We start from the raw sequence: 22,222 nt of genomic DNA, 5'->3' as shown, positions 1-22,222 counted from the left end.
GAGCAGATGATTGCTTTGCACTTACTACCAAGCACTCGCTTGTTCCAGGACAGCCCCATGAAGCAGGTCCTATTATCATTCCACTTTACAGATGAAGAAACTGAGGCACAGAGAAACGTCTCCAAGGGCTGACACCTGGTAAGCAGTTGAGTCAGAAATGAAAAAAAAAAAAAAAAAGCCAGGCTGGCTCCGCAGACCATCCTGTCGCCCCCTACTCAGCTGACCTCCCTACGTCTGTGCTATCCTCTGACCTGCCGGCTGGGCACGCCAATGTCGCTCGTTTGCGTGCCTCGAAGTCCCGCTTTGGCTCCCGAGCTTCCAGCGCCCGCCTCCCGCCGAGGGGCTCCCGGCACCTGCAGTCCTGGGCGCGCGTCCCCGAGGCGGGCGGGAGCGCGCACGGCGGGAGCGCGGGAGCGGCGCGCACGTGCCGCCGGGAAGGGGCCGCGCCAAGATGGCGGCGGCCGCGGCCGCTGTGGTGACGGTTGGCGGCGGCCGGTGAGGCGGGCGGGGCCGGCGACGCGGAGGCGGGGTCCCGGGCGAGCCGCCCTGGGAGGCGGGGGCCGTTTCCATAGCGGCGGCAGGAGGTGTCGCGCCGGGGAACTTCCTGGTTCCCGGGCTCGGCTTCGCCGGGATCCTCTTGGAAGGGAAACAATGGGGCGGAGGGCACTGCGGTAGCCACCGCCGCGCTGGACCTGCTCGGCCGCCCGGGACCTCCCGCTCTGCCCGCTGCCTACAGCCTCGCAGTCGGGACCGTACTGAGGTAACTTCCATTCCTCAGCTCCCGCCGCGAGGGGCTGGCGGCGGCGGCGGGCTCCGCGGGCGTCCTCCCGGGGCCGGGACTCGGAGTTGGCCCCGGAGAGCCGGACGCCGCCATTCCCGGCCCCGGGAGGAGGGGACGCGGCTGCGGTTCGCGGCTCGGCCCTGGGGGGCGGCTCGGGCACAGTGCGGGGGCTGCCCGTGTGTCCTTGCGCCCGGAGCGTGGGGTCCGCGGGGCGATGGGCGGGCTGGGGGCGCCGCGCGGGGTGTGGGGCGGCCCGGGGGTGGAACCCGGCGACGGCCTCCCAGAGCGAGCCGCGGTCCCGGCCAGGCGCGTCTCCCTCGCAAGTTTCGGTCGCGTCTCCCGAGCCCCAGTGGGCAGGACCCGAGCAAACTTCGTGCCTTTAAATGACTGCCTTGATGCCGCGGAACTTTATTTGGACCAGGCGAGGGGAGGATGAGGCGAATGGGGGATTTGTAAGTCTTGAAAATCCGTGCGCCTTTGCAAAGTTTGCAAAATAGTTTGGCGCTCACAACCCTAGGCTGGTGCGGCATTTGTAATGAGTGAGAACGGTTCTTCGCAGGTGTTTTACTGCCAGAAAATGCGGGAAGCGTATGAATCCATGGGTGCACGTTTCTGTAATTTGAAAATGTTGTTTTTCCCCACCCCCCACCCTTATGCCTTTCTTTCCCGACATTTAATCCGCAGATAGATGCTTTTTAGACAGTAGACTTCAGCTTGCTTCCTTTGGACTGGGAAGGCTTGTTGAACTGGGGCCATACCCAGTCATTGGAAATAATGCGAGACGAATGGAAAAAAAAAGTGAGGACGCCGTCTGAAGTATGTTGCTTGTTGGAAGAAAATGGTTTCAATCCTGTATTAATCCTTTTATAAAAATAATTACATCTTTGGGATATTTAATATTTCATAGCTTAGGAAAGTTACACAGAACTTTAGAGATCACCCCGGCCAACTCCCTCCCATATTGAGTCTCTGGGAAGTTCCTTCAGGGGGAAGTCAGTGTTCTTTTTTCTTTCCTGAAGTCATCTTAATAGGAATAAATTAGCCAACAGCAAGTGAACAGTGGTTTATTTGCTTTTATTTCTGGTTCAGTCAGACCCTAAAATTAACAAAAATATTTCCTGGCTTGCCATTCTTTTATAACAACATTTGTAAACATAGTGTAGTTCATTACTTAAAATGGATGTTGATGCCATGTTGTATTCTACATAGGCAATTAAAATATGTCCAAATAGAAAAAAAAAACACTAGTAAAAGTATAAGTTAACTTTTAAAGGAAGAAATCCTAATTGCAAGTACAAGTATCCTTAGTTAACAGAAATTCCTTTGCTGATTATATATATATAAAAATAATTAATGAGTTGTTGCAAAGGCACTCAAAGAAACATCGTTTGCCAAATATTAAGAATTTGAGTCCTGAGCCTCAGTTTTGGTGCCTACTTAGTTTTTAGCTCTATGCAACCAGACTTTCTGTTGTACTTGTTTCTGGTAAGACTAGTCCATTACCGGTTTTAATAGTGTTTTGACATGCAAATAGCTCGTACTGGGGACTGACTTTGGTTAAACAAGCCAGTAAGTAGAAGTCTCAGATTTGGCACTGTCTGTTAGTTTTGTTTAATCATCTTCTAGCATTATAGGGAACCAAGAGAACTACCCACCCCAGCAGATCCAACCTGAGTCGGCAATGCCAAGCAAGGGTTGCCTTGGTCCATCTTTGCCACGGTGTGCACATCTGTTTCAAGTTCTTGTTACATTTTGTAGCTAGCTAAGATGGGTGAAAAAGAGGCCAATGAGTTCAAGCTAGTAGCAAATTGAAAACAAACAAAATTACTCTGATTGGAAAGTGTGAGGAATGTTAATGTAGTAGAATAGGATAGCTTTGTGAATTGCTACTTCAGGTAGAGAGAAGGAGACAAATGATTACAATTCTGGTTTATATTCACAGTTTCACTGTAACGATTTTTTTTTTTTTTTTAACCATTCTTACTTTGTAACTAGTGCAATGCAGACCTCTAATTACCAGAAAGTTATGGTTTGTTCCTTCAGTGTGATTTTCGGAAAGCATAGACTGGCGGGTTGCAGTGGCTCATGCCTGTAATCTCAGCACTTTGGGAGGCCGAGGCGGGTGGATCATTTGAGGTCAGGAGTTCAAGACCAACCTGGCCAACATGCTGAAACCCCCGTTTCTACTAAAAATACAAAAATTAGCTGGGCGGTAGTGGTGCATGACTGTATTTCCAGCTACCTGGGGGCTGAGACAGGAGAATCCTTTGAGCCTGGGAGGCAGATGTTGCAGTGATTGGAGATCGCTTCACTGCCCTCCAGCTTGGGTGACAGAGTGAGACTCTGTCTCAAAAAAAAGAAAAAAAAAAAAAACATTGTTCATTGTCAGATATGATTCATTATATTGAGAGACTCATTTTTCCCCTAAAAGATGACACCTGTATTTACAGTGGAAGTCACTATAAGAATAATAATTGGAAAGAAATCCAACTTGTAGCCCACGTCCATATAGCACATGAGATTTAAGCACGGAAATTGGAGCCACAGAGACTTGGATTCTCAGCTGGTCTATGCCAGTTTCAGGTTGTATCACCTCATGCAAATGACTGAATTTTTAAAAGCTCGTTTCTTTGTAAAATTGGGAAGGATCGTAAATTCAAACGTGTTTATTCAACCATTATTTTTTGAGTGCCTTCTGTGTACCCCAGGACTTTGTGTTAGGTACTTCGTTTTCAACACGTGGGATGAGTCCTTTGGTGTGAAGTACAGGGAGCTATAAAACCCATATCTAGGGAACCTGACTTGGTTTTGAGGGAGTCAGGGCAAGTTCCCTGAGGAAGTGACTTGTAAGACCTGAAGATGAGGAGGAGATAGCTGGCTGAAAAAAAGAGGTGGGTGTGTGGGAGGCTTTGAGGGTGAGAGAAGAACTTGCTCACAGTCTCTGAAGAGATTGGGAAGGTTAAATAAGATGCTTCTGTATGAGTTCCCTCCATAGCCCATGAGCAGTCACTGTTGGTTATGTAGAGAAGGCTCTTGGCACTGTTCTTGGATCATCTGAATGAAGCAGCTCAGCTTTGTTCCATAGCCATTAGAGAAGGGGAGTCCTACTTGTCTGTGTCCATACCAGACCTGCAAGTGACTCTTGACACACTTTGATGTCCACTTTGTAACTCTGCATTGGATTACTTGTTAGTTTCGATAGCTGTAAGACTGGGATTAAATGTTAAATGAAATATTCTTTGATTTACTTACAGATATGCTTTGTAATATCAGGATAGTCTTGGTTTCCTTTTGATTCCATTTTCTCTTTGAAGAGCTTGGACCACCTCTCACAAAACTGTGTAGCAATCTACCCTAAAATACAAATCTTCAGTAAGTGGCAGGTAGTTTTCATTTGCCTACAGAAAGATCAAGAGTTACTCTGGAGTTTCATATGCTGGTTTTAAGTGTTCTTAGCTCTAAAGAGATTATTTAGTTATTCTGTGATAGAGGTACACATTGCACCTGGGTCTTGCTGACATGAGTGTAGAAAAACTTACAGTTTTATCCTGGAATTTTCCTTTCATTGAGTCAGCCAGTGAATTAAAAATTTAAAGTAACATTTTAGATGAACTAAATGAAAGAATATTATTTTTGATCTTCTTAATGTATTAGTTTTGCTGTTAGTAATGTTATGTAGATCAGTGATGGCAAATTATTATTATTATTATTATTATTATTTTTTTTTTTCCTTTTCCTGAGACAGGTCTCGCCCTGTCACCCAGGTTGGCCTGCAGTAGAGCAGTGTCAGCTCACTGCAGCCTTCGCTTTCCAGGCTCAAGCAATTCTCCCACCTCAGCCTCCCAAGTAACTGGGACTACAGGCATGTGCCACCATGCCCAGCTAATTTCTGTATTTTTTTGGTAGAGATGAGGTTTCTCCATGTTGCCCACACTGGTCTTGAATTCCTAGGCTCAAGCGGTCCTCCTGCCTCAGCCTCCCAAAATGCTGGGATTGCAGTTGTGAGCTGCTTTGCCTGGCTAATATTTTATTACAGAATTAATGCAATATTTGTAAGTCAGTTGGCTCTAGGTTTTTCGTTCTTGTTTCTTTTTGTTTGGTTTTTGGACATTTAATGTCCGTCCACTGGCATATCTGTGGTAAGATAAGGTAAGGTGAAATAAGATTTTGAAGTCAGTCACAATGGAAAAAAAATTGAATAGATATACAGGCTAAAATTTATAAAAGTTAGGTATCTATGTATGAGCTAGATGTTTTTTGTGTATTTCCCTGTTGCCCATATTAAAAATTAATGAATTGGCCTATAATAACCCTTTATTGACAAGAGTACTTAAAAATTAATTTTGGCCAGGTTTGATAGCTCACTTCTATAATCCCAGCACTTTGGAGGCCCAGGTGGGTGGATCACATGAGGCCAGGAGTTTGAGGCCAGCCTGGCCAACTTGGTGAAACCCCATATCTACCAGAAATACAAAAATTAGCGGGGCATGGTGGTATACGCCTGTGGTCCCAGCTACTTGGGAGGCTGAGACACAAGAATCACTTGAACTCGGGAAGCGGAGGTTGCACTGAGCTAAGATCGCACCACTGCACTCCAGCCTGGCAACGGAGCAAACTCCGTGTCAAAAAAAAAAAAAAAAATTAATTTCAAAATCTATTTGTCTTCACCTCTTGTTCATTTTTAATTTTTTAGCTTTATTTTGAATTGATTTCTTAAAAATAAGTTTTCTGTTTTTTCATTTTTTAGCTTGGGATTACAAATTCTTGTACTATTCCTTTAGTGTTTACTTAAATTTCAGTATATATTCTTGATTTATCGAAGTGTAATGTTGAGACTTTCACCCTTTTTCTAGATAATGCAATAAATAATGCCAGACCTTTAAAAACATTTACATTCAATTTCCTTTCTTATTTCATTATTGCCTTGTTTTAAGATGCATGCGTATTTTAAACCCCACAGATGTATTTCTGTTGTTTTATGCTGTTATTATTTAATTAGACTTACTGCATTTCATTTTCCTCATTTTTTCTTACATTACCTGACCTTCCATCTGGAATAATTATCTTTCTGCCTAAATATACCATTTAGTATTTCTTCAGAGTGGATCTAGTATTGACAAGTTTTCTAACTTGTTTGTTTGAGAGTATCTTTATTTCACCTACATTCTTGAAAGATATATTTTGCTGGATATAGAATTCTAGATAAGTTTTGTGGAGAGATTCTTTAATATTTTGGCTTGTTTCTATTCAGAAGTCAGCTGCCGTTTATTCCTTCTTTGTTGGTCATTTGTTTCTCAGGCTGTTTTTATGGTTTTCATTTTGTCTTTGGCTTTTAGATGATTGTCTGTCTCTTTCTGTTTCTATTTTCCTCCTCCTCTCCCTCTTGCACCATTTCTTGTTTGGGGTATATAGGGCATTTTCATACTGTGACTTGATGTCTTTCGTCAGTTGTGGCAAGTTCTCAGCCACTCTCTCTTCAGATACTGCTTTTCCCTATTCTCTTGCTTAATCTTTCTGGGAGCTCAGTTACACAACGTTAGATTTTCTCCCTGAATCCTCTGTGTATTTTGCCTCTCTGGTGTTTTTTTCATCTTTTTGTATCTTTTTTGTCCTGAATATTTTCTTCAGGCTACCTTCCAGAACTAAGTTAGTCTTCATTTCTAATCTGTTCTTCCATGGGTTTTAATCTGTATTCCCTGGGTTTTAAATTTTCGTTATTAGATTTTTCATTTTTATTTAGACTTTCAATTTAGTTATTTTTCAGATATGCTTTGCCACCTTTCTAGTTTCTAGTTCCCTATCAGAAGTTTTAGATTTTGCATATATTTCTTTGGATGCAGTAAGCATAGTGACTATACCCCAGAGTGCTATAACATTTTTATGGTCTCTTTTATTTCTCAAGGAGTTTCATCTCCTTGTATGCCTGCATATCTTTGATTGTGTGCTGGTCATTGTGTTTGAAAAAGTGTTTATAGCAGTCATTATAGGTTAGGCAAGGATTTTTTTCATTGCTTTTGCCAGACACTTGGGATCACTTTTATTTAAATAAAAAGTCGAGAGTCTATGCAAGAATTGGTTTAGTTGTAATCCCAGCACTTTGGGAGGCTGAGACAGGCGGATCACGAGGTCAGGAGATCGAGACCATCCTGGCTAACACAGTGAAACCCCGTCTCTACTAAAAAATACAAAAAAATAGCCGGGCGTGGTGGCGGGCACCTGTAGTCCCAGCTACTCGGGAGGCTGAGGCAGGAGAATGGCACAAACCCGGGAGGCGGAGCTTGCAGTGAGCTGAGATCTGGCCACTGCACTCCAGCCTGGCGGACAGCGCGCGAGACTCTGTCTCAAAAAAAAAAAAAAAAAGAATTGGTTTTCTTTCTCATGGGATTCAGTTTTTTGCTTATTCTGAAGCAGAGATGGCTCCCTTGGTGGATCTTGTACTCTGACATTTTGTCTTCCTAGCCTTCAAGGCTGCCAAAGTGCGGTTTAGACTCTTAGGCACCTCTTTGATTAGGCAAACATTTACCTAAAGAAGCCCGAAGGTGCCTTGCTTTCTATTTCAGATTTCTGTCTTTTCTTTGGATGGTGGCTGGTAATTTCTCACTGTCTTGTTATCTTCCTCCTTTTATTAAATAAGGAATACAAATATAATGTACACTAATTTTAAATGTATACTCTGAAGAATTTTTATAAATGTAATTGACTGTGTAATCACTCACATAATATGCAGTAGTCCTCCTTATCTGCAGTTTCACTTTCCTTGGTTTCAGTTACTGCAGTATAGTATGAGAAGATATTTTGAGAGACAGACTACCTTTTATTACAGCATATTATTATTTATTTTATTTATTTATTTTTTTTGAGATGGAGTTTCACTCTTGTTGCCCAGGCTGGAGTGCAATGGCACAATCTCGGCTCACCACAAGCTCCGCCTCCCAGGTTCAAGCAATTCTCCTGCCTCAGCCGCCCTAGTAGCTGGGATTATAGGCATGTGCCACCACGCCCAGGTAATTTTGTATTTTTTTAGTAGAGACGAGGTTTCTCCATGTTGGTCAGGCTGGTCTCAAACTCCCGACCTCAGGTGATCCACCTGCCTCGGCCTCCCAAAGGGCTGGGATTACAGGCGTGAGCCACCGCACCTGGCTACAACATATTATTATAATTGTTTTATTTTATAAGTTATTATTTATCTCTTAGGTAGAAGGGTCTGATTATGAAGCAGTACATGAATTTTTAAAGCAGAATTTTAGAATACGTTTTCAAAGTAGTGCTGAGATTCTGTTGCTCTAATTGCTGAAGATAAATTTCTGGAATTTTTTTAGACATGGTTTTTTGGAGATACTGAGTTATATGCCTTATCAATTTATATCATGTTTTGATCCAGTGTTTTATTATCAGTTTGAATTCTGAGCTCATTCACCAGACTTGCTTGGGAAACATTTTGTCTGACTACTACAAAAAAGTTTTTTCCTCCAAGAGTTGATGATTTGCCCTCAGTGAGGCTTGCCAAAAGAAGGCCATCCAGATTCTCCCCTGAAACTGAGGGTTACCTCTGACTACTTCACTGTCAGTAGTCACTTTGACATTCTTTTAAGTGATAGTTGGATCTGCTCCATTAAAAAATACATATAACCAACATTTTATACCAGCTTGTTTTAGCTGGTTTACTGTAATGATTTAGGTTGATCTTACTTATACCGCTAAGGAAATTAGAATCTGAGTTACCCATTGAATTAAAATTAGTTTTAAGATAATAAATCATACAGTGCTAGAAAGAGAACTTAAAAATTGTGTTTCAGTTTTCTTATTTTATGAGACCAAAAATGGATCAGTACGAACATGTGTGAACCAATTAAGATATTTAGTTTACCAGCACACTCTTTATGCATAATTCCACAGCAACTCTGAGTGGTAGGTAGGCTGAAAATTTTAACTCATTTTACACACAAAGAAACTGAGGGTCAGGGAAGTGAAGTGACTTGGTCTGAATTCCTAGAGCTGGTTAATGGCAGAGTTGTAACACATTTACATTGAGGACTTCCTACGTGTTGAGTGATTTCCCTGCAAGGCTTATAGTCCACCATTGTATTGCTGAATTCCAGTTTTATTGACATCCTACAGGAATTTTCCTCTCTTCACCTGTGTGTATTTACACCTCTTGGTCCATGAGTTTTCCCATTTTCACTCAGCACAGGGCCTTTGAATGAGCTATAGCCTTGGCCGTCACTCTGGTTGCGCTTAGAACTTTTATTCTGAATATGTTCTGTTAGCTGCAGATGGCTGGAACCAAGCTTGTCTTGATTGTTTTATCCCAAGGCCCTTGAGCAGTTTTTGCATGTTGCGGAGCTGAATTAATATCTATTAAATGAATAGATGAATATATTCTTGTATTTAGAATCCAATTAGATATAGATTTTTGAGGATAGGGCCTGGAATTATTTACTCTTTATAATTCTTCATGGTGTCTGCTATAGTGCTTATTGTTATGGTTGGCAGTCTGGAATTTTTAACTGACTTTTAGAATGATGTCGGACTCCTGAAAACCAGATATATTGTATCCTTCATTTTAACTTTTATCTGTAGAGCACAGGCATTATGTGCAGTTCTGATATGATGTGTCAAGTACATTAGGCACATATACCATGTAAACAAATTATAGGTCATTTTCGAAAGGCCCTGACTCGGATAGAAGTAGGGAAGACTTTGAATGGACATTTGTTTTCCTAAATACCTGGGAAGTTGTCATGTTGACCAGTATAAACCTAATAGAATTTGATAAGTCTGTCTGGAAACCTACCTGTGGAAGGGGAAATTTGACCTCATTCTTATCTCATGACTCATTAACATACAAGTGTAAAGAAACTGATGAAACCAAATGATTGCTCATTTTGCTCTTAGGCCCATCTCATTCTTTGATCTTATTAGCAGGAAGTACTTTGTTGATTTAGTGAGTAGGATAAACAAACCTCCTTTCTCTCCAGCAATGACAGAAGATTTGCTTTACTTCTGTGCAGAGAAAATACTTAAAGCTGTAGAAATGTGAGGTTGTGTTTAACGGGGTTGCAGCAAGAGCATTCTTCAGGGAAAGCATAAAAACTGTGAAAGTACAGTGTTGAGACTTTCTCTCTTAGTGAATAATGACTTTAATATTAACTGAAGTCCTTTCTAATGAGAAGATATGACAGGTTGAGTATCCCTTACCTGAAATGCTTGGCACCAGAAGCAATGTGTAATGGGACACACATTACATATGTGTATATCTCTTAACAACATATTGTTAATTTTACATATTTTGGACAGTTATATAAGTGGTATCTTTACGTGTGTATATATATGTGTGTACAGTATATATAAGTATATGTCAATACTTGTAATATTTGTTGATGTGCATACCCATGGTTCATTCATTTCACCGCTTCATAATACTTGATTGTATAAACATGGTATCATTACCTACCCTTTTGTTGATGGAAATTTCGTTTTTCTTGCTATTATGAATAGCATTGCTATAAACATTTTCCAGTATATATCTTAGCACACATGAAAGACTTTCTGTAGCCACATATCTCTCCTTTGGTTACTGTTTGCCTGATAAGCCTTTTTTTTTTTTGAGATGGAATCTTGCTCTGTCGCCCAGGCTGGAGTGCAGTGGCGTGATCTTGGCTCACTGCAGCCTCCACCTCCCAGGCTCAAGCGATTCTCTTGCCTCAGCCCCGCTAGTAGTTGTCATTATAGGTGCCTGCCACCACACCCAGCTAATTTTTATATTTTTAGTAGAGACAGGGTTTCACCATGTTGGCCAGGCTGGTCTTGAACTCCTGACCTCGTGATCCACCTGCCTCGGCCTCCCAAAGTGCTGGGATTACAGGTGTGAGCCACTGCGCCCTGCCTGATAAACATTTTTAATGCTTATTTCCCGCCTTTATGTGTTCTGCTGATTTAGGTGTATTTCTTATGAAATATGGCTAGACTTTTAAAATACAGTCTTTTTAACTTGAAAATTTTTAAATTTGGATTTAAAATTACTATCTTTACTGTCTGTATTAGTCATCTTTGGCTGTAATAATGCTGTGTAACGACTGCAAACTTTCAGTGCACAACAGATGTTTCTTTCTAGCTCATGGGTCTGCGCTCTCTGTTGAGTTTGGCTGGGTTTGACTGTAAGCTGCAGGTTGGCTTCAGTTACATGTCAAGTATTTATTCATCGTGGACCACGGCTACCTGGGGCATATATTTCTTGTGCTGCACGTAGGCGCACAAGGGAAGGCAGGTTGCCTCAGTGCTCCTCCAGCCTCCAGTTGGAACCATTCCAGCAAGTCATAGGCCACGCTCTTAGAGTACCTGGAAAATGAGGTGAAAGGCCAGTTTTTGCAGAAATATCCTAGTATAATTTGATGTGAAATTGTGGGTTTAAGACATTACTTTTTCCCTGTTGGATGGTGTGAAAAACAGAAAGTAAGATTTTTCTTCTTTCACCTCTGTATGTTTAGTGCAAAGGTAGCATTTAGGGGAGGAGAAAGGGAGTCTGAACATCTTATCCTGTGTGCTGCTCAACTACCTTGTTGCATATAGAATTGGTAGACTCCTTACTTTGAAAGTAGGTCGGAGGGGCGGGGTGTGGTGGCTCATACCTGTAATCCCAGCACTTTGGGAGGCTGAGGCAGGCGGATCACGAGGTCAGGAGATTGAGACCATTCTGGCTAACATGGTGAAACGCTGTCTCTACGAAAAATACAGAAAATTAGCTGGGCTTGGTGGCAGGTGCCTGTAGTCCCAGCTACTTGGGAGGCAGAGGCAGGGGAATGGCGTGAACCCAGGAGGTGGAGCTTGCAGTGAGCGGAGATGGTGCCACTGTACTCCAGCCTGGGTGACAGAGCGAGACTCCATCTCAAAAAAAAAAAAAAAAAAAAAAAAATAAAAAAAATAAAAAAGAAGGTCAGAGGATCTACATTTTAAAGCTATGATTAGTGTAAATAAAGAATCCTGAACGTGTGACTTCAGTTATGTCATTTATAAATGTTTCTAAGAACTACTCCATGACATTAATTCCAAAACATTCATTTAACTGTATAGTTTTGTAAACTATAAAATTTGCATACATTTATTACCTCAGATGGTAAGATTATAAGTCTAGTGTTTGTAGGTTTTATTATACTGGTGTTTTTGAGGTTGCTATTTTTGGTGCTGAGAAAACTCTTGATGTCTTAAGAGCTGAAATCCTTGAATAAGTATTTCTTTGGCTCCTTTTGGTTATAGGCAGGAGGGAGGGTGCTATATAGCACAAGGTGCTTTAATGTTACCATTTAGGAGTTTTAAATTTAAGATTAAAAATTTTTATTTAAACATAAGGAGAAAAGTCCCTGGTCAAAGAGACTAGACTCTACAAGTATAAATTTAAGTGGACTCTAGGGTCATCTGTGAACATTTAATCCTGCTTTATTTGTTAACACGGGACTGTCTTTCCTTGTCAGCGGTCAGCATGCTCTGGGTCCACATGTCCTACCTCAGAGTTTCCTAGGCAGCAAAACAAATCTAAATAGAGTCAGTTAAGCATCATTACGAAAGTATACTTCTTGTGAGAAACTTTCATCATGTATTCTAAAACTAGCATGTGGGTTATATGTTTTAGGTTTTCCATACAACTTCTCATTTCCTTTGGGATAATTGCATTTTCTGGAAATGGAAATCACTTAAGTGGACAGATAAAGAGGAAAGCATGTAGGATGGGGGTCAGGGTATTACATGGCAGCACTGTGATTCTATGTCATGCTAATTACAGTGTGTGGGCCATGCTGCGCACATAAGTGCTGATACAATCTCTTTTCATTCTGCAGATGAAATACTTCTCATGTAAATTACATGACACAAGTACGGTATATAGACGTGGCAAGCAGTATTTCTTCAAAAAGTATTTCCCTAACTTTGATTCTAAAGCAGAGGTCTCTAGTAGTAGTATACTGTTTTCTTAATTGATTTAGAAAATAACCATTACCTATTGTGATTGGAAGAAGTAGCTTGTTTATGAAGGAAGCTACATATGAGGTAGCACAGGTGTACATTTTGTATTGAGTCTGATCTTATCTGTGGAATTTTTGTTAGATTTAGGTAGGCATTTGTGCATCCATGGTTGTTTAAATATAGCATTAATATTTATGCCTATATTAATATTTTAGAAATACAGTAATTAAGAGAGGAAGATTTATAATGTAAATCTTAGCAAAGGGTTAAGTTTTTATTAATACTAACACAAGTTGATGTTTTATGTTTTACTCTTAAGTGGAAAGGAACAAGTACAAAATTTTGTATGTAGTATCAAGTATATTTTTAAAATACTTAGAAAAAAATGGCTTGAAAGGAAATGTGTCCCAAATGATTGTGTAGATGTAGGGGTAAGGGTAATGTAATATGAGAGAAGTTTACCTTATTGTTGTTCTTTTTTTTTTAAAACCATGAACCCATATTACTTTTATAATGAAGAAAATATTCATTACTAGAGAAAGTCTATAGCAATAACTTTGCTGATCCTTATTTGATGTCTTGCATTAATCATTTATGTGCAATCAAAATATACTCAGCAGGTATGATGTGGGCTGTATTTACCCTAGATGGAGTGCTTTCTACCTATGATTTAGTTGGGAATGGGGAAGAAATGTTTTTAGTGTTGAAGACAAAGGATACCTGTTAATAAGTTTCTCTGTGATGATTACTTAATACATATCGTTTACATTTGAAGTAACTTATTTCAGAAAAGGAAAACATGAATTCAACAGGATGTTCTAGAGGTTGATTAATGATCTTTTATATTTAATAGGTGATCACAAGAGTTCTTTTGGAAATAGTAGAACATTTTTGAAACAAAATGATTTTCTTTATTTTCTTTAAGAAAACTTTATTTTAAATATTGACCTATAGAAAATACTATTTCTTTCTCTTTGTTTCCTGACTAGGACATGTATTCCTCTGAGAAACCTTGGACAGCAGATTTTGGTTTACTATCTGATTGGGACAACATTCAGAGCCATTTCCAGTCATGAGTAAGTGCATTGCTTCCTTTCCTTCCAGCCATCTCAGGAACATTTGCAGTATTGTGCTTAGAAAAAGAAAAACGGTTACTGAATAAATTGGAATTATGTCACTTATTCAGAGATTGAATAATCTGATTCCACTCAGCACTCTGCACTTGTCTGTGTTAAGGCAAGGAGATATTTTCTGATGTTTGATTTAGTCACAAGTTTCATGTGACGAGGAAATCTGGTCATTAGCTCCTTGGCTGATTTAGTTCTGTTATCTCAAATTTTATATTGACTTGCCATTGGAAAATGGTTCTTCAGAAATATGAATAGGGAACATTGCAGTTGACCATAATTAGTAGAGGTTTTATAGTGAACATTGCAGCTGACCATAATTAGTAGAGGTTTTATTGTGTGAAATTTAATCATTGAGTAACATGGGTTACATTGTATTTAAGGGGAAAAAAACCCTCTAACAATCTATCAATGTCTCTGATAGAACAAAGAACCAAGGCTATCCTGGGCTTAACCACATTTGATAATTTTATCTTCTTAGTTGTAAGGGGATAGTATATATAATTTTTCTCTGTATTCCTATATACTTCTGCTTGTGAATAAGAGAACTGGATTTTACTTTTTTGTGTTAACTGTTTCCTTTTAGAGGGTGGGAAAAGAATTGAGATTTTACCCTAACTGGGATTATATGGAGGTTTGAAGTACAGATTTCCTGACTATGGAATCTTTGGGATGGAATGAGCATTTTCTTATTGGAAGACAATATTAAAGTTTAAATGTTTTCACATATTATTTGTATTGATTATATTTACCTTAATATGAAATAGGACAGCTTTTCTCATCAACAGTTCAAATAATTAGGCAGTTGATAAGTGAAAATGAAGCTGCTATTGTAAAATCTTGGAGTGCTTTCTACTGAGAATAATATCGTAAGGAATGGTGTTTGATTTTCGACTTTTCAGTGGTATACTTTTTGGTAGTGTACTTTGAAGAAACAAGGATAGTGGCTAGATGTGTTCAATATAGATTAAGAAAGTTTTTTTTTGTTGTTGTTTTTGAGAGGGAGTTGCGCTGTGTCGCCCAGGCTGGAGTGCAGTGGTGCCATCTCCGCTCACTGCAAGCTCTGCCTCCCAGATTCACGCCATTCTCCTGCCTCAGCCTTGTGAGTAGCTGGGACTATAGGCGCCCGCCACCATGCCCAACTAATTTTTTTTTGTATTTTTAGTAGATACAGGGTTTCACCGTGTTAATCAGGATGGTCTCGATCTCCTGACCTGGTGATCCGCCCACCTCGGCCTCCCAAAGTGCTGGGATTACAGGTGTGAGCCACTGCGCCCGGCCAAGAAAGAGCTTTTGTTGTTTCAGCTTCAATCATGACATTTTGTGAGAATGTTTATCTAATGTAAAGTGCTAACTCTATTGAAAATGATAATTAGTTCACAAAAATTAAAATAAATGGCAAGCATTTTAACTTAAAAACGCTTACATTTTTGGAAGGTAAAATGAATTTCCTTCTACTCTGCAATTTTTGGGTTCTGTTAGGATCAGTGTTGCAGATGCAAGTTTTTTTGAAGACAAGTAGCCTGCACCTTTCATGTTTGAATCTTGGTGTTGGACGGTGTCTTGTACACTGCTTACCCTACAAAACAGAGATCACAGTCCTGCGAGGATGAAGGCAGAGGGGAGGAGTGGCTTGTCAAGCAGCTAATAGTATTTGAACCACATAATATTTTTCATCTTTAAATTACAATGTTTATATTTCATTTGCAAGATTTTTAACTGGTTCTTCTTTATATCCACTAATTCTTTTCCATTTCTACTTAAAACAATTGGTTCTGTCATTCTTTTATCTCTTTGTGGATCTTTTACATGCTTATTTTAAAGTCTTTTTCGGATCATTTGATAATTTAAAAATTTTGTCTTCAGTGAATTTATGTTGTGATTGTTGATGTTTTCATCATGTTTTGTAATTTGCAGGCACATTCCGACGGAAGTATTTTTGCTCCTATGTCTCTCTCTCTTTTTGTGATTTTTGGTTTTTTCCTGCTGGTCTACAAGATTCACAGTTGTCTCTGCCTGGCTTTGGAGTTCCCAGATCAGAATCAGGTCTGTGTTAGTGGGTCAGAGCACTGGTCTCATGGTGACGTTGGGGACATCACAGATTCAGTCACTCAGTCAGCTGGCATTAGGTCAGCAACTTCCTGTAAGCCATAGCCTCAGCACAGTTAGCAGAAGCGTTTTCAATCTAGTTTCATAATTAAGGAAGAGTGCCACCCCAGCTTCTGGCTTTAGGCACAGAGCCTGACTCTTGACCCTGATTCCTAGGGAAAACTTTTCTTTACAGTTACCCCACAGGACAAAACTTCCTGCTGCTTTGTCCTACTCTGGGCCCAGAGTCCAGCTGACCTTGTGCCTTCAGTGTGCCTCACACTTTATGTTCCTGTTAGATTTCTGAAGTGTGGAGATGTTTGGGGCATAGCTATGCCATTTTAGTGACTTGTGCTTCTCTTTCATCTGTTATTTCTGTGTGTTTGTGTGAAGAAGGGGAAGCTACAGAGAAAGAACAATGCCATTGGGGACTTAACACCTTACTTCACACTTCACATTCTTTTTTAAAAAAATCAGCTTCTGAGTAGTCTGCTAGTTCCCAGAGCCACTGCCTGTCACCCACACAGCACTCCAGCTGGGAGGTGAGCCCTGTGTGCTGCTTCTCCATAGCAGTCTGCCTGCCTGGTTCTGGGACCCAGCAAGCTGTATTCAAATCATCTGCTTATTTGCTTGTATCTTTCTCTAATCTGTGTGCTCCTGGAGGGGCAAAGATGATTTCATTCCTAGAGCCAAACACTGTTCCTGGCACTTAATAGGTGTTCAATAAATATTGCACTACCTTGGGTGTTTGTAAGTAATGTCGTTAGTATGCAGGAGCTATTCTGTGTTTTATTATTATTATTTTTAGGTGAAATTAGAGCTGTTGCCATGAGAAGACTGTAAGTGTAGAGCTTCACCTGAGACAAAGCATTCCAGGCTGGTGGAGCAGTGTGAGAAAGGTGTGATGTTCTGACTCCTCATAGGTGTTACTAGCGAATTGAACATTCTGGTGTCTAGAGATAGGGGGATTGTAAAGGTGGAGGAGACGAAATTGGGGTCCAGGTCATTTACGTTCTAGGAAGTTTGGACTTGATCCTGTAGGGCTTAAGGAGCTATTAAAGGATTTCAGTTAGAGGAGCAACTTAATGAGATTTCATTCTGGAAAAAATTACCCTGACAAACAGATATTTTGTTAGGTGTCAGTTAAAAAGATTGGTTACACAGACAGTATTCACCCTTTCTTGCCTTGTTTTTAGTTTTCAGTTCTTTCCAAGTTCCCTTTGAATCAGACTGAGTTACATTTCTTTTTCTTGTCAATTTGATGATTTTCTTTAGCAAAAAAAATTGTTCTTGAGTAGACCACTGTACCAAAGGGTAGGGAGTATTAGAGCGATCTGTCTTGTGCTGCAGTTTCTAGGGGGTTGTAAGTCTTCCAAATGGTCGTGATCAAGTGTGTCAGAGTTCTTGTTTTTGAAAAAAAAAAATTATGGATGCATGGTACAGGCTAAAAAATAGCAATATATGTCATTGAAGTTTAGATGGAATTTCCAAACTTAGATTTGGGTGGGAATGATGGGTTAACTTTTTTTCCCCCAATATTTTTCTGGAGATTAAAATAAAGATTGGATATTTGTGTGTCTGGGTAGATTTATCTATGCAGTATTTCCCAACCCTTTCCATGTTATCAAGCGCTAGAACATGGTCATAGCTATACATCACGTGGGATAAACTGAAGAAGCTGTTTAGGGCTTAGAGGCACCTGGCTCTAACGTCTCAGCCCAGGCAGCCAGGCTTGGCTTGCTGCCATGGCACCCTCTTGGCACAGTAGTTGGAATACCCCATCTAGAATTTTCATGATGTTTTTCAGCTTTTATTCTGGTGGATATATAGCCTATCACGTTCTGAGGCTGAATATCTGTTTTGTGGAAAATGTACTATATGATGCTATTATGATGTGTATTTCATTGTGGATTGTACTTAGTGACAATCCACAAAAAGCCTTTTGATTTTTAGTACATAAATTTTTGTTGTTTTTCTGTATTTGCGTATTTAGCATTTATCACACTTGCCTATTTTGTTTTTCTCAGATGGTACCAAATATTAAATTAAGTTGTTATACTCAGACTGTGACTATGATTTGAAAATGAGCTCTCAGATCCATAATATAAATGGTCACAAGAGAAGCTTGTACGCAAGGCACAATGTAGTGATTATTTTGGTAGAATATGTTAAAAAAAAAAAAAACAACTAAGTGAAAACACCAAAACACAAAAGTAATTAGAGTATTACTTAATTTCCTTTTCCAAAGCTTTAAGTAAAAACAAAAACCAAAAACAAAACAAAAACAACACTTAACTAGCTTATTTGCTCTGTTTTAAAATTTTAATGTTCTGTATTTTATTTCAGTTTCTTCAGGCAAGTTTTGCTCTGCAACTAATTACGTGATAGGTTTCCTAAGAGTTTTTCTTTTCTGGCTGGGTAATACAGGAGTGAATCTATGACATTGGAGTGTTTGATTCTGCCCTTTGTTCTAAATAATGAAATGAGTTTTTTGAGGTCATTTTTCAATATGAAATGTTTCTCTTTCACCTGAGGAAGAGTAATGGCAGTGAGTAATTTGTGGGGTAGTGTATTTGTGTTTTTCTAGTAGTGTAGGAGTAAAGATCTTCATTCACTGGAGCAGGGAACTAAGTGTTCATGCTGAAGTGAAGAACAATTTGTTTGAACATTTGTTAGAGCAGGTAATATTATAAATAATTGAATAGATTACTAAATCTCTTGGTGGTAGTAGAAGGATCCTTTTGAGTCTTACTAAGTAAAAAAATTGTGCTCCAAGTAGCAGAAAACTTCCCATAAGTACTGGCTAAAACTCTCTAGGACAGTAGCCTATCTAGGTAGATAAACTGTGGAATAGCTGCGTGCTTCCAAAGTTGGGTAGAAGTTAAAAGAAAATTTAAGTTGAATTGTATTTGAAATGCCAGCATGTCTGTTATTTAATGGAATCTTAAATCCCCTTACAAAGTTTAACAGGTATCCTTTTGTTATATTAAGACTCATTTATGTTTGATAAATTTAGATTTGGGAATATAAAGTTCTAAATATTAGTTATTCTTAAAATGAATATATAAACAGTGTTTCTTAATGGAGGAGAGGGATTTGGAAATGTATGGAGACTTTGTGGCTGACAGTTACTGGGGAACCTGATGGCATTTAGTGGGCCGGGGTCACTGTCAGATCTGTGACAGCCTTCAACTGTAGTCAGTTGGTGAAGAATGCCAGCAGAAATTGCTTCTCAGAAAATGTGTGTGATCAATTTCTTAGTTTAGTGTATTTCATTGTTGTTAATACTGACTATTTAAAGTGGAATATACTGTGCTTTTAGCTAATTTATCTTCTTTTGACCACTTGCTGCAGAAAAGTGAGTAATTCTGAGGCCGAGTGTGGTGGCTCATGGCTGTAATCCCAGCACTTTGGGAGGCTGAGGTGGGCGGATCACCTGAGGTCAGGAGTTCAAGACCAGCCTGGCCAACATGGTGAAACCCCGTCTCTACTAAAAATACTAAAAAATTAGCTGGGCATGGTGGCAGGTCCCTGTAATTTCAGCAACTCGGGAGGCTGAGGCAGGAGAATCGCTTGAACCAGGGAGATGGAGGTTGCAGTGAGCTGAGATTGAGCCACTGCACTCAAGCCCAGGTGACAGAGTGAGACTGTCTCAAAAAAATAAAAAGAGTAATTCTTGGTTTGATACTATGGGAAATTAAATATGAATTTAATATAGGCTTTTCTTATTTATAGAGTATATTTGATATTTTAAGTTAAAACTTTTTGGGAGGTGGTTTACATTTTTTCTTATATATTTTCTTTTGATATTTTTTCAAACTTACAACAAGAAAAGTTGTAAAAATAGTACTCAAAATTTCCACATTCCTTTTAGTCAGATTTATCAAATATTTACATTTTGTCTATTTGATTTTCCCTCTCCCTTTCCCCCTCTCATACACACCTCTATCAAGAAATTAAAATGTTTAAACAAAACATTTTCTGTAAAAGCCTGTTTTCCTTTTATTAAGTGATTTAATTTTTTGCATAAATGTAAATTACTGTAGTAGTATAAGCTCAGTAAAGCTTCTAAATTATTTTTACTAGTTAAATCTTAAAATTTCAAATTATATACCTACTATTATATTTTTATTCTTCAAAAGCTATATCTATCTAGTTTTTATAGACCTGTTATTAAACATTTTCTTTTAGATCTACAACGTATTGCATAATATAGATAAATTTTATATGTAAATCAACTTTAATGAAATTTTTTTAGTACAACACAAACCAGTGTGCTCCAAATGACTTCTTTATAATAGTTTCAAGATACTCCATTCTTAAGAGAACTATTTAGAGTTCCATTCTGAAAGCAGTAAGTTTTCCAATGGCAGGCCTCTTTATGTTCCCAGAGTCCCAGAGACTTGAGTTGGAACCCTGGCTTTGCTGCTGGTGGCCATGTTATTATGTATGGCAAGTGGCTTGACTTCTTTAACCGCCTCCCCACACATCCTTTACTCATTTGTAAATGTAGATACCAGATAGATCATCTGGAAGCCTTCTTCTAACTCTTAAAATTTACTGTTAAGTCAGTGAGAAAATTTTCATTTCTTATTTTGCCTTATAGGCGTACATCTATTGGGTAAAACAAGAAATTCCTGTATTAGTTACAGAATATCCTAAATTACAAGAAACACACTTTTCAGGGTTTGGGGGCCTGCTATGTTGCTCTGAGTCGGATTTTCCGAAGTACCATCATTCGAAATGCAGGCGCGTGTTCTCTGCTTCCTTCTGCTTGTTCTCCTGGCAGCCAGAGTTCAGAGGGGAATTATGTTTCAAATTAATGCTCTTAAATATTCGTCTTGTTATCTCTTTCATTAATTTTAGAAAATAGAGTTTGATTTTTACAGTTTTCTTTTTGAATCTGTGTTATTAGAATTGATGTACTGGTTGGAAAAAAAATCTATATCTCTTTTACATTAACTTCTCCAAAACTGGATTTCTATATGAAAATATTATATGTATGATTTTTAATATTTTTTATTTGTGAAAAGACGTAGCGGAAAGCACAGCTTAGTGAGATTTGTTACATGGTCTGAATAAAATTCCACATAATTAACATCCAGTTTTTACAGTGGTATCTGGACAGCTATATATTATCATGTTTTGCATTAAACACAAATAGACGTCTTCTACTAAGGGAATTTGAGGCTATCATATATGTGATGGGTGCCATTGTACAGAAATCTCATTTCCTGGAGTGAGAAATTGATACTAGAAATTTTCAAGCCTCTGTCTCTCTTCCTCAAAATTGATCTAAAATAGTATTTTGGTGTGACTTTTTTGGAGATAGACAAGGTGACTGTGAAAGTAATTCTTTTCAGCTTCTCTTTAAAGCTATGGGTTAGAAAGGTCAGACCTAGAGTGAAAATATCTTCCCAGTTCCTCCCCTTATCCCAGTCTCCCACTCCTACTTTTAAGCACTGAGCCATAAATTAATTCTTTTTTAAAACTGAAATGCATTGTATGTTTGTATCATGAATGTGGCCCAGAAGTTAGGACGTCAGGTGAAAATGAAAACTTCTCCTATGGGTTATTCTTATTCATGTTCAGAGATAGTGGTCGTTGTACAGGCAGTGGGTAGTAGAGCGCTATCTTTTCCCTCTGACTTTAGAAACTGACTTCCCCTGGCATTGCCTTGGTACCTGGAGCAGCACTGGTTTGATTTTGTTCTCACACATTGGTAGCATTCAGGTGTTAAACTTTAAACAATAAAATATAAAAAGATTATAGTCAGCGACTAATAGATATTCATTAACATTTATATTAAGTTGTGGGGCATTTGGAGTCACAATGTCTTTTTAAAAATACAGTTGCCTGTTTTAGATGTTAAACGAATGGAATAGAAATGGAATTTATAGAATGCATTAGTAAAGGTTTGGACACTGTACAGTAAAGCACCGTGATCTCTTCACTGGTAAACCTTGTTATATTCTAGTACTTGCAAGGTAAGGGAGAATATATTTGCTTGATTTTAACTTGAGAGAAATTTGTAAAAGCTAACATGTATATATGTATTAAGTTTTTATGTAAATTATAATTGTTGGTCTTGTGTGTTTTCCTTTGGTAACAATTATACATTATTGTCTTTCTATGATATGTGATGTAGGTGATGTGTGAAGTGTTCAGGATTAGAAGAGGAGGAACCAGCTATTACCAGTGTTGGGAGAGCATTGCAAACTATTTACTTTTGACAATTATGGTACAGCAGAGATTGAATTTAATTTTCAAA

The 22,222-nt window shown here is 39.0% G+C and overlaps 1 protein-coding gene and 1 pseudogene across 2 annotated transcripts in view; one reads left to right on the top strand and one right to left on the bottom strand.

Moving 5' to 3' along the window:
- Nucleotides 1–239: 239 nt before the first annotated feature.
- On the bottom strand, nucleotides 240–874 carry LOC126963196 (uncharacterized; annotated as a pseudogene).
- Nucleotides 437–22,222, top strand: part of USP6NL (USP6 N-terminal like) — a 154,836-nt gene continuing 133,050 nt past the window's right edge. Inside the window, exons 1-2 of one of the 2 annotated variants that reach the window (XM_050805281.1) lie at nucleotides 437–760; nucleotides 13,726–13,812. In XM_050805281.1, coding sequence (XP_050661238.1) covers nucleotides 13,809–13,812 — 4 coding nt within the window. In that variant the 5' untranslated portion in view covers nucleotides 437–760; nucleotides 13,726–13,808. The remainder of the gene's footprint in view (nucleotides 761–13,725; nucleotides 13,813–22,222) is intronic. The other variant, XM_050805280.1, reaches the window with a different exon arrangement.

The sequence above is a fragment of the Macaca thibetana genome, chromosome 9, assembly GCF_024542745.1.
Source record: "Macaca thibetana thibetana isolate TM-01 chromosome 9, ASM2454274v1, whole genome shotgun sequence".
Lineage (NCBI taxonomy): Eukaryota > Metazoa > Chordata > Mammalia > Primates > Cercopithecidae > Macaca > Macaca thibetana.
The sequence above is the reverse complement of the archived record's forward strand: the minus strand, read 5'-3'. Positions and strand labels throughout refer to the sequence as shown.